The sequence below is a fragment of the Ochotona princeps genome, chromosome X (assembly GCF_030435755.1).
Source record: "Ochotona princeps isolate mOchPri1 chromosome X, mOchPri1.hap1, whole genome shotgun sequence".
NCBI lineage: Eukaryota > Metazoa > Chordata > Mammalia > Lagomorpha > Ochotonidae > Ochotona > Ochotona princeps.
In genome coordinates this window covers 6,283,041-6,299,183 of record NC_080865.1, presented here as the reverse complement: position 1 = coordinate 6,299,183, position 16,143 = coordinate 6,283,041, and the positions used below count along the sequence as shown (strand labels likewise).

Below are 16,143 nucleotides of genomic sequence, written 5' to 3'. Positions count from 1 at the left end.
ATTGGAAAGCCGGATATACAGAGTGGAGGAGAGACAGAGAGGAAGATCTTCCATCCGATGATTCACTCCCCAAGTGACCGCAACGGCAGGTGCTGCGCCAATCCGAAGCCGGGAACCAGGAACCTCTTCTGGGTCTCCCACGCGGGTGCAGGGTCCCAAAGCTCTGGGCTGTCCTCCACTGCTTTCCCAGGCCACAAGCAGGGAGCTGGATGGGAAGTGGAGCTGCCGGGATTAGAACCGACGCCAATATGGGATCCCGGGGCGTTCAAGGCGAGGACTTTAGCTGCTAGGCCACACCGCCGGGCCCCCAAAAATAATATTTTAAAACAAAAGTGGCTATCTTGGGGAAGGCACTTAGCATAGTGGTTAAGACATACTTGCGGCACCTGCGCCCCCTACTGGAGCATCTGGTTCAAGCCCGGGTTACTCTGCTCTGGATTCCAGCTTCCTGCTAAGGTGTATCCTGGGAGGCAGGAGGACACAGCTCAAGTGGTTCTCACCACCCACACAGGAGACTTGGATTGAGTTCCTGGCTTCTGACAGACCCAGCCCTGACTCTTACACACATTTGGGGAATGAACAGATGGGTGAGCTCTGTCCCATCTCTCTGCCGTTCAAATAAACATATAAATATTAAACACACACACACTGGGACTGGTGCTGTGATGAAGCAGGTAAAGCTGTCACCTGCAGTGCCAGGATCCCATGTGGACACAAGTTCCACCCATGGCTGCTCCACTTCCCATCCAGCTCCCTGCCTGTGGCCTGGGAAAGCAGTCGAGGATGGCCCAAGATCTTGGGACCCTGCACCTGCGTGGGAAACCTGGAAGAGGATCTGGCTCCTGGCTTCGGATTGGCACAGCTCCAGCCATTGTGGTCACTTGGGGAGTGAATCATCGGATGGAAGATCTTCCTCTCTATCTCTCCTCCTCTCTGTATATCTGACTTTCCAGTAAACATAAATAAATCTTTAAAAAAAGATTAGATTGGGGTTAGAGGATGAGAAGGAACAGTTCAATCTTTCTAAATTTGATTTCAAGAGTCTCCCCAAAACAGGTTGCCGACTCTTGAACTGAGGGCCTGATTTCCAGCAGACAGCCCAGGTCCTTCCGGGAAGGCAGCAGCTCTGGGCTCTGATCCTGCCTTGGAGAACTGGGGCCACTGGCTTACCATACCATTGTAAGTCAATTTCCTCCTGAATGAAATGCAACTATGGTATCTCCCTCCTAAGCTCCTGCTAAAGAGTGTAACAGATAAAGCCACCCTGAACATGAAAGTACTTTAGATGCACAGCAGGTGCTCAACAAATGACTGTTACATTGTAACAAGCACGGACTCTCAGCTCTCCTTCATCACAACAGGATTAGGGATATCATACAGACAGGAAATCAGTCACTGAGGGATAAATTTACAATCTTTAGACCTCTGCCACGGGAGCTTCAGGGGATAAAGATCTCTCACAATCCTCCAACTTGTTACAAGGTACCAATCCTTTACTAGAGGCAGAAGAGAAAGCGCTAATTCATTAAAAGGGAAGCAAAGAAAGCGTTGTAGAAATGAGCCCTTAAGAAAGGGGATGTGGAGGGAGAGGCAGTCAGGCCAAGGGCCTTTACTTAAGAACTGCAAAAGACACAGATGTATCAACGCTGAGGGCACAAATGTCAAACACTACATTTAGCTTCTTCCACCAGGGTCACAGTACCAAAACCTGAAGAGCCGAAAGCATTAGCCTCTAGAGCAATGCTTCCTGAACGTGGGGCATTTGGCAATATGTGGAGACCCTCTTGGTGTTCCTGTCGTCTAGTGAGAAGCCAGAGATGCTGCTAGACGCAAGACTGAGAGCAGAGCAAAGCAAAGCAAAGCAATTTTAACTCGCTGCCACTGCAACTGCTGTCAACCCCCTACACCAAGCAGAGAGCTAACAGCAAGCAAGACTCCAGGTTAGGGATTCAGGTCAAGCTACTCCAGCAAGGGCAGCCTTGCAGCCCAGAAAATGATTCTGTTAGAACATCCCTGGGGTGGAGAAACATGACAGGATTCCATACTGAACACTTCTGGAGGGTTGATGAGAACAGTCCCACCCTTGGTACACCATTCAGGGGCTTCCCTCATCAGCGTTTCATATATATATATATATAAATGAAAGGTATATTTACAGAGGAGGAGATAAAGAGAAGAAGATCACTCCCTAATTGGCCACAAAGGCCAGAGCTGAGACGATCCAAAGCTAGGATCCAAGAACTTCTTCCAGGTCTCCCACATGGGTGCAGAATTCCAAGGCTTTGGGTCATCCTCTACTGCTTTCCCAGGCCACAAGCAGGGAGCCAGACAGGAAGTGGAGCCGAGATATAAACTGGTACCCATGGGTGATACCGGTGCTGCTGGCAGATTAGCCTGCTGAACCATCAACCTGGCTCCTCTGGCCACCCTAAGAGCATCAACTAAGCCATGTTTGTCACATCAACTCGTCATTTCCCGGATAGCATTTTCGACAGCTTAAAATTCTTTTATTTTCTTCTTTCCTTTCTAGAACATTAAATTCGGTGATAGCATATGCTCGATGCATTCTATTCTCCAGTCTTTCCTAACTCTTAAATTGAGTAACTAGTAAGAAACAATCAGCATGCAGGAAATGTGGCAAGCAAAGAAATTCACGCCTTTCACCGTTTTGGTGCTGGGAAAGGAGTGAGCTCGGGGCCACGGTTTCTGAGATGCTGGCTGATCTGGCACCGGAAAGACTGGAATCCAAAATTCCTAAAATACCGGTGGAGCAACATCAAAAAAAAAAAAAAAAAAGGCGGGGGGGGAGCATTGGAACGTACCAACGCGAGGTGGGGAGGGAACAGGCCAAAGCGTAAGTGCACCAGTCGAGGTCGGTAGCTGCGGGAAGGTGATCTATCACCTTTCCCGTTTCCGGAGGCATTAAACCAGCCTGTGAGGCGCCAACTGATCCTGTGAAAGGTGCGTCCCGCACCTGACAGCTGGTTCCGGACGCGCCTCTTTGGGCGGGAGGGGCAGTGGGCGGGGTCTCTCAGTGATGGGTTCTTTCCCCCGCGAGCCGAGTGGGGCCCACGAAGATCTCAGGCAGGAGGTTCGAGTGCGAGCCCTCCTGCCGTAAAGGGAAAATCGTAGCATGGATCTCAGCCGCCCATCCACCCCCCAGAGGTGCCAAGCGCACCCGTTAGGGTTCGCAAAGTTTCTGGTTGCAGGTGTTGGGCTGTACTACTCTGATAGCGGAACGGGGGGAAGGGGGGAGCCGGGCCGTTCGCGGGGCCTCGGCTGGCTTTATCTCACCGGAGCCATTGGGTCCAATGATGGCGGTGAACCTCTGAAATGGTCCGATAATTTGTCGACCTTTGTACGATTTAAAGTTCTCGATCTCAATCAATTTCAGGAATCCCATCCCGGCGGCGGCAAGGAAGGCCCAACTCTCTTGCGACCCGAGCTTGCCCGCGCGGGAAACACCGCGGTGCAGGCCGGGCAGAGACAAAGTTTCGCGAGAGTCCGGACAGGGCCCAACGGGACTTCCGACTTCCGCCGCGGAGCGGAACCGCGGGCGGGAATTGCCGGCGCGCGCGCCGAGCGTTTTGTTGATCGGTTGCCACGGATGCCATTCGATACCAGTCGTTTAGGCCCCGCCTCTCATCGTCGGGCGTGGCTGCAACGAGCTACTGCTAAGGCGGAGCTAGCAGTAGAGACGCTGCCTGGAGGATTCTGAGCAGCTTTTGGGGTCGGAGGCAGGTGGGATCCGAGCCCACACTTGCTGACCCAAATCACAACTCATAGCAAGGTTACGCCCTCTGGAGCAGGTGGAAGGTGGGAACTTGGGCTGGGACTTTAGCCTACTGTGTCAGACAGGAACCGGATCGGGGATTGGCAGGACCCTGCAGAGCTGAGGGTGAGCTAGGAGGGACCAGCAGAAGGAACCATACTAGATTGAGCATAGCCCTTATCGATGGTGATGTGATGTGGGACGTGGGGTATGAGCCAGGCTGTAAGTGCCCCTGGGCTGTAGAAGGCTACAGCCTGCGGCGGCTGAAATCCAAGCTAGGAGCTTCAAAATCTAGGCTCCTTACTGACAGAAGTATTTTGTGAGTCCGGATTAATGCTGTTCTTAGCCTTAAACGAATGGTTGTCATGATTATTCCTGTAACGAATTCTAAAAATGATCTGAAGCCTTAGATTCAAACCCCCTCCCCCCCAAAATCTCAGGAACTTGTAAGATTCTCACTGCTGCTTCTTGCACTGGGAGTCGGCTACATCACTGCTGTATGTTACCATTGCAGCCTGGCTGCTGAAGGAGCAGCCCTCATCCTTTGATAGTGACATTTCACAGCAGGACCTGCACACCACGTGGCTGACTTTCAGGGCCATAAGATAGGGATGTGCACTCCTTGCATGTGGAGCAGCAAGCAAATATTTTTGCACAATAAGCAAATTGACTCTGCTGCCTGTGTGCTCTCAGGGTAGGTTATCTAACAGATCCTTCAAACTCTCCTTGTTCCAAACTGCTCCTCTGGACCTCCCACCACCCAGTAGTTGTTCACTACTCCTCCCTCACTCATGATGCACATCACATCTGTCGCGCAGTCTGGTCAGCTCTGCTTTCCAAGTGCATCCCCATTCTGACCTTCATCACTACCTGAGCTGCTACGAGCCTGCTGGGCGGGAATCACCGTCATCGCCCAGACGACTCTGCAGCAGCCTCCTGACTGCTATGCTACTTCAAAGCCTTGCTTTGCCCTTCCCTCCCATGTGTTCTTAACACAGCAGTCAGACTTATTTAAAAAGTCAAAAGTCAGGAGGCCAGCGTTGTGTTGCAGCCAATTATGCTATTGCCTGCAATGCTGGCATCCCATATGGGTGGCAATTGCAGTCCTGGCTGTTCCACTTCTGTCCGCTCCCTGCTAATGGCCTGGAAAAGCAGCAGAAGATGGCCCAAGTTCTCAGGCTTCTGAACCCACATGGGAGACCTCAATGGAGTTCCAGCCTCCTAGCCTTAGCTCGGCCCAACCCTGGCTAGGGCAGCTATCCTCCCCTCCCCATTTGAAGGATCTGTTAGATAACCCCTGAGAGTCCTTCTTTCTAACCTTCTGAGTCCTGGCAACTGCACTTCTGATCCAGCTCAATGATGATGCACCTGGGAAGGTGGCAGAGGATGGTCCACATGCTTGGGCCCCTGCACCTGTCCACATGGGGAGACCCATATGAGGCTCCTGGTTCCCAACTCCGGACCAGCCCAACTCTGGCCCTTGCTGCCATTTGGGGAGTGAACCAGCAGGTGGAAGATATTCTCTCTCTCTCTCTCTCTCTTTCCTGCTAATGCAGACTCTTGGAAGCAGCCATGATGGCTCAAGTAATTGGATTCCTGCCACCCACATGGGAGACCCAGGTTGAATTCCTGACTCTCAGCTTTCAACTTTAGCTGGCCCCAGCTGCTCTGGACATTCGAGGAGTGAATCAGTAGATGAGAGTCAGTCTCTCTCTCTCTCTCTCTCTCTCTCTCTCTCTCTCTCTCTCTCTCCCTCTTTGCCTCTGGAGAGTTCATTCATGGGTCTCTATTTTCCTGCTTTCTAATTTTCATATGGGTTATATACATTCTCCTGTGTGTACCAATGGCTTCACAGCTACAAAAATGGTTTCAAATGCAAACATACCAGAATGGCTATGGGAAGAGTTTAGAAACAATGTTGCAAACAAAGAAACACCAGGAAGGCCCTGAGGTTTCTGACTGTTGGGTTCCTGGTCTGAGGCCAGTTGTGCCTGGAGCACCCTAGGCAAGGGAGCTAGTGGTAGGAGGAATTGAAGGAGCTGGATCTCAGTAGTGCACAAGGAAGAGTTGGGATCTTACTGTAAGTGCAGTAGAAGACATACACTCATATTTTTGTTTGTAGAGCTGGTGTTAGCTGCAGCTTTGGCTGACTCACATGCCACAAGTGGGCTTCCCAAAACATGAAGAAAGATGTGAATCTTTCATTTAACTAGAGTATAAGGAACAAAAGTAAAGGAGGGACTTGATTGTAGAAAAGAAAGTGCGTCTGATTTCTGTGTAATGAGGGAGCTTCAGCAGACAACAGGGGCAGTAGGGAAAGCAAGGTAGAGACCCTTGCAGTCACTCAGGAAGGTGATAATGGGGACTTGGAGCAGGTGTGTTTTGAAGGAGGGAGGAGTGAGAGAGAAGAATTGAAGGATGAATGGTGGGCCCACTTGCTGAAATGAGGAAAAGTCAGCAGAGTCTAATAAAAGGGGTAAGTGCTTTCAAATGTATCTGAGGCCTAGAAAGGGAAGCAGGGATCAGATTATGAAGAACCTTCTAGAACTGGCCATAGGGGACTAGGCCTCTCCTTGCAAGCTCCATGGAGCCATGTGCTTGAAGGCTGCTTGGTAAGGTTTCAGACGATAGAATGGCAGTGCAGAGAGGGTGACAGTGGGACGAGGAAGGCTAGTAGAGCCTTCCCCAGATGGTCTGCTGACACCAGTGTGAGGTCTGAATTAGGGCAACGACAACCAAGATAGGAACTATGCCGAAAAAGAAAATCAATCAGAACCAGTGACTGGGGAAGCACGGAGGGAGGAGTATAGTCCAGGATGATAGCTTATGCTGACAGGCCTTCTTCTGCCCCCTTTCTCCAGATGTTTAAATTAGATATGTCAGCTGATCCCAAGGAGATGGCAGCCATTGAGGCCAGAAGAAATAGAGAAAAGGAGCGACAGAACCGATTTTTCAATGTGCGGAACCGACTCATAGGGGTGAGTGGGCAATAGCGCTATTTCTCAGCGCCAAGGTCAGCTCATCTGACACCTGCAGAATATAACAGTCCCTGCTATAGGCCTTTCCCTGACTCAGACAGGCCCTAGGGATGGAACCACAGGAGATAAGGAGAAGGCACACACATACACACAGCTCCAGGAAGGACGTGAGAAGAGGGACTGGATGGTATGGGAGAAGAATGGCAATTGACTTCTCCAGTCAGTCCTGGACCATATGGCCTGGGTCTCAAGAGATAGGCAACAGGCAGCCAAAAGAGCCCTAAAGGATATTAAGTATTGCATATGCCTAAGCCACCTCTATGTAAGGCTATGTAATAAACCGTTAACCAGGCTGAGGTACACACAGGCAAGGGACACTCACTGTCACTAAAATGTATTATTTCCTGTTGTAGTTTTTGAACTGTTTTAAATGAGTCATGATCAAAAACAAAGAGAAAATCCTGATAATTCATGAAACTAAAAGATGGCTGGGTGGATAGAGGAGGATGCAGCATGGGGTCTTCCACGAAAAACGCCATATGCCCCCTGTCCAAGGCCAGGTCTGCTGTCGGTTAGATGTATGCCTCTAGATGGGTCACCTGTCCTTTCTGAGCTCTAGGCTTCTCTTCTGTACCAGAAGTGCTGAGGGGAGTCGAGGCAAGTAAGCTCCTGGGGGAGCTCCTCTGTGCCGAGCACCATGTTGAGTAGTGGGGAGACGACGATGAGTAAGGGCCTTGTCACTGCCCCCACAAGTGCTGTCAGCTTGCAGGAGAGGCCAGCTTTAGCATCCTGTGGAGCACAGGTTCTCAGCTGGATGGCAGTAGATTCTGCCTGGGAGGTCAGTATGGTGAACCTGGGGTTGGGGGAAGAGAGAAACCAACTGTGTCAAGTAGAGGGAGCTCTACTTTAGGTTGGAGGCAGCCTGTGAGGCACAGGAGCTGTAAGGCCAGCCCTGAGGGGCTCATGTGCTGGGACAGGAGGGGAAACAGGAGGCTACAGCACAGATGGGCTTAGATGCCATGCTCGGGGGTCAGAGCTCCATGCATCAGGTCCTGTGGCATTACAGGAGGGGTTGAAAGGTAGTAAATTCAGAGCAGTTTGCTAGAGCATCCAAGGCTCCATGGTGAGCCCCTACCCTGGTTTACCTACCTTCTTTGGAACCAGGTGGATATTGAAGCTCTGAACAACCAGGTGGAAGAGCGAAAGATTCGGGAAGCCGAAGAGCGCTACAAGGAGCATGTTTATGGTAAAAGTCCAAGGCCAAAGGCTAGATTGTGGGGGCTGCAGGGAGTGGCAAAACAAGAGCCTGAGGGGATTAAGGTAGGGCAGTTCTGCCTCTTGGGGTTGGGGGGAGGACTCCCCAATGGGCCCAGGGAAGCAGAAGCCATACTGAGTAGGCTTTGTCTGCCCTGTGTTGCCTTCTCTCTGCCACTGCCCTCCTCCTATCAGGTGTCAGCTATATACAGCATGACATGGCATCCCAAATGCTAGAGAAGGAAGCAGCAGAACGTGCCTACCGGCAGGCTAAGACAATGCAAAATTGCTTGGACCAGAAGGAGTGCCTCCACAAGAATGAATACAACCTTTGGAATTCAAACCCACTGTGGCCACAGCCCGGCGTCAGTGATCCCTACTGTGACGCCTCCAGCCTACAGTATTTCTCTGGGGAGGACCTGCACAAGGCTGCATGCCTGAGAATGCAGCAGGAGCAGTTCAGAGCCAGCCTGAATACTCAGGTGCAACAGCAACAGCAAGCCAAGACTGAACAGATGCGTGTAGGTAAGCAAGGCTGTCCTCCAGACTCAGAGCCCGGAGTTGGGGCATGGGTGATGGGGGGCAGGGGGTTAGAGGGCACGGCTGTCCTAGGTTGGGCACAGAAGCCAAAAGACCAGTAGGGTGGTCCAGTTACCCATGTGGCCCTTGCTTGAAAAGTGAGCCTGTATAGACCCAACCTCCCTGACTTCCTCCAGTAACTGACACTGTAGCTGTTGAACCTAACTTCATTACCTGGAGGCAGCCATAGTGCAAAAATTCAACAGCTCCGCCATCACTGGCTCGTGTGGTCACTGATGCTTTGTGTCTGTGCTTCAATTTCTTCGTCTTTCAACATGGGGATAATCATGCCGACCACACAGAAGGCCGCCAATTGCGTCTGTCTGTGGCTGCATCCTTCTCTTCCCATTAGAAGAACTCCTTCCAGGGCGAGGATCAAGTCTTGCCTACTGACTCTCGCCTTCCATGAGAGCACCCTGTTCTGCCGGCTGCTGACCATGGTTGTAGCTAACTAGGAAAGCACTTGTCCAAAGTCTGCCCTCTCTCCCAACTTGCTGAAGATGAGGCATCTCTCTCACATCCACCCCTGCATCCCAATGGCATGGTACAGTGTCTACCAGGTCCCAGAACAGCAAGAACGCTGCAGCTAGAGTGGGGGGGGGAGGTCGTCAATGCCTTTGCACACGCTGCGCCTCCAGTCCCAAATGCCCTTTATTCCTCTTGCCTGTATCTATTTCCAGGAGCACCTCCTCCTGGAAGTCTTAGTCTCACTCACCACCTAATACCCTATGTATGAGTCTTCAAAAAGCTTGTGGGAAATGTCCACATGAAAAAAAAAAACTGGATGCATGTCAATGGTTTGTGCACCCAAAGAAACACCTTTGAATTTCCTTTTTCCACTGGCTTTTGTGAAGTGCTCTCATGCCTCTCTCCAAGTGTCCCTTCCAGCTTATGGTCTCAATTATATTTCATCTGTCTCACCTACTAGACAGGGAGTCCTTGGAGGCCAGGATATAATTCCATGGTGTCTTCAGGATCCAACACATGACCCTTGGCCTGAGGCTCAGAGAAGTGAAAGAAATTTCTGTAAGGCCAGAAGTGCTCGAGCTGGCATGGGGACCACAGTCCACAAGGCAGCAGCATCTTTCACTTGGGCACTTACAAAGACCTTGTTGCTGCCGTTCAGCTCGGACGCTCCCCTCCTCCCAGAAACACACATACACACACAGATCCAAGACTTACTAAACAAATGGTCAAGTAAGCCAAGCAGGAAGGCAGCAGGCCACCTCAGGGCCCTGGTCACATTTCTCGTCCATAGATGTGCTCAGTGACCAGCTGCGGATGGCCGCAGAGCTGCGGGCCAGTCAGATCGCCAAGCTGGAGGAGTCCTGTCGCATAGCCATGAAGTGTGCGATGGCCAACGCCAACAAGGCTCAGGTATGTTGGCCTGAGCCAGCTGGTGGCCCAGGCTCAGCCCAGGTTCTCCCCAGCCCCTGAACGAAGTCCCAGGGGACTTGGAGCATATCTGACCCCTCATGCATCCCCAGCCCCTCTTCAATCAGCACCTGCCATTCACCTTGCTGTCCCTATTGGGGCACAGGTTGCCGCTCTGTAACGGCAGATGCAGGAGACTAGAGAACAAGATAGTGCCTCGTCATCTTCAGCCTTTCAGCCTGAGGCAGGGTGGGTGGGTTACAGTTTCCCAATCACCCCACCCCTCTCTTTTCCTCTGAGAGGAGGCTACATTTCCCACCCACCCCCATTCGGGAGGGTCTGCCTGAGGCTGGGCAGCAAATGGTTACCATCTCAAGCACTCTCTCAGGCAGCTGAGAAGGCCAGGCGGCAGCGCACCGAGCGGCAGCGTGAACAGGAGGCCAACCGCAAGGAGATATGGAGCCAGGTCAACAGTGACCTGCTGACCGAGAACCCGAAGGTGGCCCAGAACATCAAGGCCCTGCACCGGGTCCTGCCTCACAGCTGGAAGGGCATGACTCCAGAGCAACGAGCAGCCATCCGCAAGACCCAGGAGGCCCAACGCCAAGAGAGGGAGGCCCAGCGCCAGGCTGAGAAAGCTCAGGAGGCCGAATGGCAAAAGCAGACAGTGTGTGCAGCCAAGGCGACAGAGGAGCTGGAAGAGCAGGAGAGGATACTGTGTGCCGAACTGCGCAGGGGGCTAGGCTCCCTCAACCAGTACCTGGCCTCCGAGCAAAAAGCTCAGTGAGTCAGGTCTTGGGCAGTGGCGGCAGCGGGGCTGTAGCACGGATACACGGCCAGGGAGACTGCAGAAGGGAGGCAGGGAGCAGGGCAGATGGGGGCAGCCCTGCAGCCGGATGCTCTGACCTTCTTTCACAGGCAGAAGCATCTGAACTCGATGATCTACACCAACCAGCCTACAGACCAGTACTACCTGCAGTTCAACACCAGCAGCCGCTGAGTTCACAATGGGCATCTCTTCCCCCCACCACCTTCCTCTTCATCAAGCTCAACAGATGCCTGGAGGGGAAGTCGACAAAGTCTCCGAACCCTCACCCCTAACCCATTCCCCCAGTGGGAGAGATCTGAGCCAATACCCTCACTTTCTACCTGAGAAAATACATATATTCATTAGCCTCAAGGTCACATGTTGTTGGAACAGGACACAAACAGTGCAATGTAGCGCCTCACCCATCCCCACAGCCACGCCCATCCCTACCCCAGGGCTCTCACACTTCCCCCTAACAGTCCACCTGCAGGCACACAACGCCGCTTATGCCCTGTGAGAAACGAACTTTATTAGGCACAGAGGGTGACCCGTGGGCAGTTACTGGGAAGGGAGGCAGAGGAACACGTCTTCTCTGCCTGCTCCCTTCAAGGCTGCAGGCGGATGGCCCCGTCCAGCCGGATGACCTCTCCGTTGAGGAACGGGTTTTCAATGATGCTCTGGATCAGATGAGCATATTCATCAGGATCACCCAGTCGGTTGGGGAAGGGCACCTGGCTGGCCAAGAAGGTGCGCACCTTCTCTGGCAGAGTGGTCAGCAGCGGGGTGCCAAACAGGCCTAGGGGAGATGCCAGAGTCAGGGTCCTGCCCATGGCATTCATCTGGCCCCAGACCCTCCTCCCCCTGCCGTTTCCCTGGGGCCCACAGATGGAAGAGTGCCATCGCTTAGATGGTGTACCACTTCCCTGTTCAATGACCACAGATCCCAACCAAACCTAGGCAGAGCAGGGAGAGGAAAAATTGCATACCTGGAGCAATAGTCATCACCCGGATGCCTATGGGAGCCAGATCCCGGGCAATGGGCAGCGTCATCCCCACTATGCCGCCCTTGGAAGCCGAGTATGCAGCTTGGCCAACCTGGGGAAGGTGTGTAAATCATAGGTGGGAGGGCCTCCACAAGTCACTGTGGAGACACAAGCCTTGGCCCTGCCCACACACCTGGCCCTCAAAGGCAGCAACGCTGGCAGTGTTGATGATGACTCCACGCTGGCCTCCCTCATCCGGTTCATTCTGGCTCATCTCCCCTGCCACCAGGCGGATCACGTTGAAGGTGCCTATGAGATTCACCTGCAGGATGGGAGGGGTCATGACGTAGGAGCCAAGGCAGAAGGGGGTCCTCCCACACACCTCTGAACTCCTACCACTAAGAAAGCCTGCAAAGCCTTACGTTGAGGACCCGCTGGAAGTCCTGCAAGGCATGAGGCAGGTTCTTCTTCGAGTTGTAAGTCTTGATGGCCACTGCGATGCCTGCACAGTTGACAGCCACATCTACTCGGCCAAACTTGTCTTTTGCTAGAGTCAGAGCTGCTTGCACGTCCTTCTCAGAGGTCACCTTCAAAGGGACAAACGGCAAAGTGTGCATCTCCCAGGACATAGTCTCACCTCTACACTAGGGGGGCAGAGGACAGGTTTGCTCTCTGGCTGAGAACAGAATTGTTTTCATTTATTTTCATTAGAAAGGCAGATTAACAGAGAGAAGGAGAGACAAAGATCTTCCATCCACTGGTTCACTACCCAAATGACTACAATGGCTGGAACTGAGCCAATCTGAAGCCAGGAGCCTCTTCCACGTCTCCCACACGGGTGCAGGGTCCCAAGGCTTTAGGCCGTCCTCGACTGCTTTCCCAGGCCACAGGCAGGGAGCTGGATGGGAAGTGGAGCTGCCGGGCATGAACCGGCACCCATATGGGATCCTGGTGCATTCAAGGCAAGGGGAAGATTAGCCAGTTAAGCCATTGGACCAGCCCTTGGAAACAGAACTGTATGAGTTAAGGGAAAAGGGTTATGGTAGAACTGAGAGAGAAGAGTCGGGCAAAGGAGAAGACCTTAGATATTCCATAGGGCATGACTATAAAACTTTTCAGTGTATCCTCCTTAAGAAATTTACATGCCAGGGACTGATGCAGGCAGGGGCTGACCTGGAAAAGCAATGGAGGATGGCTCAAGTCCTTAGACTCCTACATCCACATGGGAGACCCAAGACAAGCTCCTGACTCCTGGCTTTGAATCAGCTCGGCTCTGGCCATTGTAGCCACTTGAGGAGTGAACCAGTGGATGGAAGATCTCTCTTTCCTCTCTCTCTGAAATCTGTCTTTCAAATTAAAAAAAAATCTTAAAAAAAAAAAAAAGAAAAGAAAAAGAAATCAATCCACATGCCTCTGCAGACTTCCAATTGCTTTGGGTCTGTTTTGAAAATCACTGAGGCCAGCATTGTGGTGTAGGGTAGCAACACCAGTGCCCCTTGTGGATGCTGGTTTAGTCCTAGCTGCTCCACTTCAAATATAGCTTTCTGCTAATGGTGTGAGGAAAGTAATAAAAGATGGTCCAATGGTCCAACAGCTTGGGTCCCTGCCACCCATGTGGGAGATCCGGATAGAGTTCCTGGTATTAGTCTGGCCTTTGAGTCTACCTGGGTAATCAAACAGAGGTTGGAAGATCTCTCTCTTTTTGAGGTTAATCAAGCTCAAAAAAAATCAGAAGAAAAACTAGTTTTTTTCATATCGCTACCCACCAAAATGATCCATCAAGCTCTATTCTGTGCAGTTTGAGGTTAATCAATCTCAAAAAAAAAAAAAAATTACAAGAAGAAAAACTAGTGTTTTTTTGAGATCCCTACCGTCCAAAAGGATGCATCAAGCTCTACTTTCTGCACTTTGTTTTATGATGACAGGTTTTCAACTTAGTAAAATTCTAGGCTAGCACACATATCCAGTTTCCAACTGCCTCCGGGACATTCAGCCACGTCCCCTCCCCCACTGCTGTGACTCCTGACATCACAGATACTCCCACAAAGTTTGGAAGGCTAGGGTGAAAAGGGCCAAGGCCATGGACACAGCACGCTCACATGACAGCCCACATCGCAGGAGATGAGAGATAATTGCACTTACATCAGCTGGGGCAAAGGTGCAGCTCTTTCCTAAATTCTTGGCTTGCGCCTCCCCATCGGAGTTGGGCAGGTCCAGAAGCACAGCCGAGGCCCCCTGAGCCACTAGTCGTTTCGCAGTGGCCAAGCCCAGGCCAGAGGCTCCCCCGGTTATAACGGCTACCAGACCCTGGGAAGAGGGAGACACAGTTTGTACACCACTGTCGTCCTTTCACCTATCCGTTCTCCCAGCTTCTGCGGAGAAAGGGGGAGGGGCGGCTCCGGGTGACCCCTTTGGTACGACCCAGGTGTGCCGCGTCCTCTGACTGGGGGAACTGGGGGGGGGGCGGGTCTCAATGCCGGCAGCCAGTCCTACGACCCCTTCAATAAAAACGAGTGCACCCCGGAGTAGGTACTGACTTCACTGCCTGAGCTCAAATGCCGCAACCCCAGACCTGCAAAACGACGACCGTCTCTTGGGACACCGATGTCGCCCCGCAGGTTCTGCGTCCGCGCCATCCCGGCCCATGTAGCGGGACAGGCGGCAAAGGAAAGAAACTACCTACCTTCACGCTACGACACGCCGCAGCCATGTTTCCCCAGCTTCTACACTCTGGGCTGCAAGCGCTCGCTGATTGGCCGAGGCCGAGCCGCGGGGCGGGGCCTACCCCTGGACAGTCAACTGCCGCGCAGGACGTAGGGGCATAGGCTGCTGCTCCGGGCGCTAGGCCAGGAAACGAAAAGTCCTTAGAAACTTTTTCCAGGCGGTGGAAAGTCTCCAATAGCAGCAGCCCAAAACCATCACGCCACCTGCCCTTCAGTCAGGCAGCGCTTCGGGGAGGGGGAAGGTGAATGAGCAGGTGGACATTGAAACTCAGTCCCGGGCCCAGTACGGAGCCAGGTGGCTAAAGTCCTCGCCTTGCACGCACTGGGATCCCATATGGGCGCTGGTTCTAATCCTGGCAGCCCCGCTTCCCATCCAGCTCCCTGCTCGTGGCCTGGGAAAGCAGTCAAGGACAACCCAAAGCCTTGGGACCCTGCACCCGTGTGGGAGACTAGGAAAAAGCTCCACGTTCCTGGCTTTGGGTCAGCTCTGATTGTTGCGTCCATTTGGGCAATGAACCAGTAGATGGAAGGTCTTCTTTATCTGTCCTTTCCTCTCTGTAAAATCTACTTTAAAAAAAAATGTCGCCTCCCCACACGGGTCCTTCTTGACCACTCCTGCGTACCTGCCTCTTCCCTCTGCCATTCCATATTTGAACTCTCTTTATAGCATTTACAGGTCCGTAATCCTCCCCCCCCCCTTTTTTTTTCAATTTTGACATTGGATGTGTTTTTAAAAATCAGGATTTTCTCAAGTTTAGAAAGGAGGACATAGGCTGTATTACATAACTAGTGAGAAAAGTCTGGGTGTCACGATTAAACATTAATGGTTCTTAAGTGTAAGGTAGCAAAAGTCACAGCAAGTAAGAATAAAAACTGTTTGGGGGCCTGGCATGATAGCATAGCGGTTCAAGTCCACCCCTTGAATGCGCCGGGATCCCATATGGGCGCCGGTTCTAAACCCAGTGGCCCCACTTTCATCCAGCTCCCTGCCTGTGGCCTGGGAAAGGACGGCCTGTATATCTGCCTTTCCAATAAGATAAATAAATTAAAAAAAACTATTTGTATCCGGTTTTGTCATCTAGTGATGCATGGTTTCCAGGTCATGGCTTTGGCCTCAAGGCTTATGAGCCTGTGCATTGGTTTACCTAGTCTTTGCTCATATACTTATCTCCCTGCTAAAAGGTAAGCCTCAGGGTTTTGTCCCACAGGTTTATTTTGTGCCTATCCAATGCCAAGAACACTTTCTGGCATGTGCTGGGCACTTCAAGTGAATGTACTAAGTTTACTAATCTTTTTTTTTTTAGTTTTTCTTTAAGATTTATTTATTTTTATTGGAAAGGCAGATATACACAGAGGAGGAGAGACAGAAAAGAAGATCTTCCTACCGATGATTCACTCCCCAAGCGAGCGTAATGGCCGATGCTATGCTGATCTAAAGCCAGGATCCAGGAACTTCTTCCAGGTCTCCCACACAGGTGCAGAGTCCCAAGGCTTTGGGCCGTCCTCAACTGCTTTCCCAGGCCACAAGCAGGGAGCTGGATGGGAAGTGGAGCTGCCGGGATTAGAACCGGTGCCCATATGGGATCCTGGCGCGTTCAAGGAGAGGACTTTAGCCACTAGGCCACGCCGCCAGGCCCGAGTTTATTAATCTTGAGAGCATATGTAGGTCCAG

At 52.0% G+C, this 16,143-nt stretch overlaps 3 protein-coding genes across 6 annotated transcripts in view; 1 reads left to right on the top strand and 2 right to left on the bottom strand.

The window, feature by feature from the left end:
- Positions 1 to 3,495, bottom strand: part of SMC1A (structural maintenance of chromosomes 1A) — a 42,361-nt gene extending 38,866 nt beyond the window's left edge. Inside the window, exon 1 of the mRNA XM_058659239.1 lies at positions 3,295 to 3,495. Coding sequence (XP_058515222.1) covers positions 3,295 to 3,403 — 109 coding nt within the window. The 5' untranslated portion in view covers positions 3,404 to 3,495. The remainder of the gene's footprint in view (positions 1 to 3,294) is intronic.
- Positions 3,496 to 3,601: 106 nt separating this feature from the next.
- On the top strand, positions 3,602 to 11,130 carry RIBC1 (RIB43A domain with coiled-coils 1). 4 transcript variants are annotated; one of them, XM_058659241.1, is made up of 7 exons: positions 3,602 to 3,741; positions 6,634 to 6,750; positions 7,915 to 7,996; positions 8,200 to 8,529; positions 9,842 to 9,960; positions 10,346 to 10,740; positions 10,876 to 11,130. In XM_058659241.1, the coding sequence occupies exons 2-7, from the start codon at positions 6,634 to 6,636 to the stop codon at positions 10,955 to 10,957; spliced, it is 1,125 nt and encodes a 374-aa protein (XP_058515224.1). In that variant the 5' UTR covers positions 3,602 to 3,741; the 3' UTR covers positions 10,958 to 11,130. The 4 variants fall into 4 exon arrangements, with proteins under 4 accessions (XP_058515224.1, XP_058515223.1, XP_004598370.2 ...); XM_058659240.1 differs by having other exon boundaries at positions 3,603 to 3,790; XM_004598313.3 differs by having other exon boundaries at positions 3,603 to 3,816.
- Positions 11,131 to 11,269: 139 nt separating this feature from the next.
- On the bottom strand, positions 11,270 to 14,566 carry HSD17B10 (hydroxysteroid 17-beta dehydrogenase 10). The gene is made up of 6 exons (XM_058658401.1): positions 14,432 to 14,566; positions 13,891 to 14,055; positions 12,171 to 12,335; positions 11,942 to 12,070; positions 11,752 to 11,860; positions 11,270 to 11,561 (listed from the first exon to the last, which is right to left on the bottom strand). The coding sequence occupies exons 1-6, from the start codon at positions 14,456 to 14,458 to the stop codon at positions 11,371 to 11,373; spliced, it is 786 nt and encodes a 261-aa protein (XP_058514384.1). The 5' UTR covers positions 14,459 to 14,566; the 3' UTR covers positions 11,270 to 11,370.
- Between the last annotated feature and the right edge of the window lie 1,577 nt (positions 14,567 to 16,143).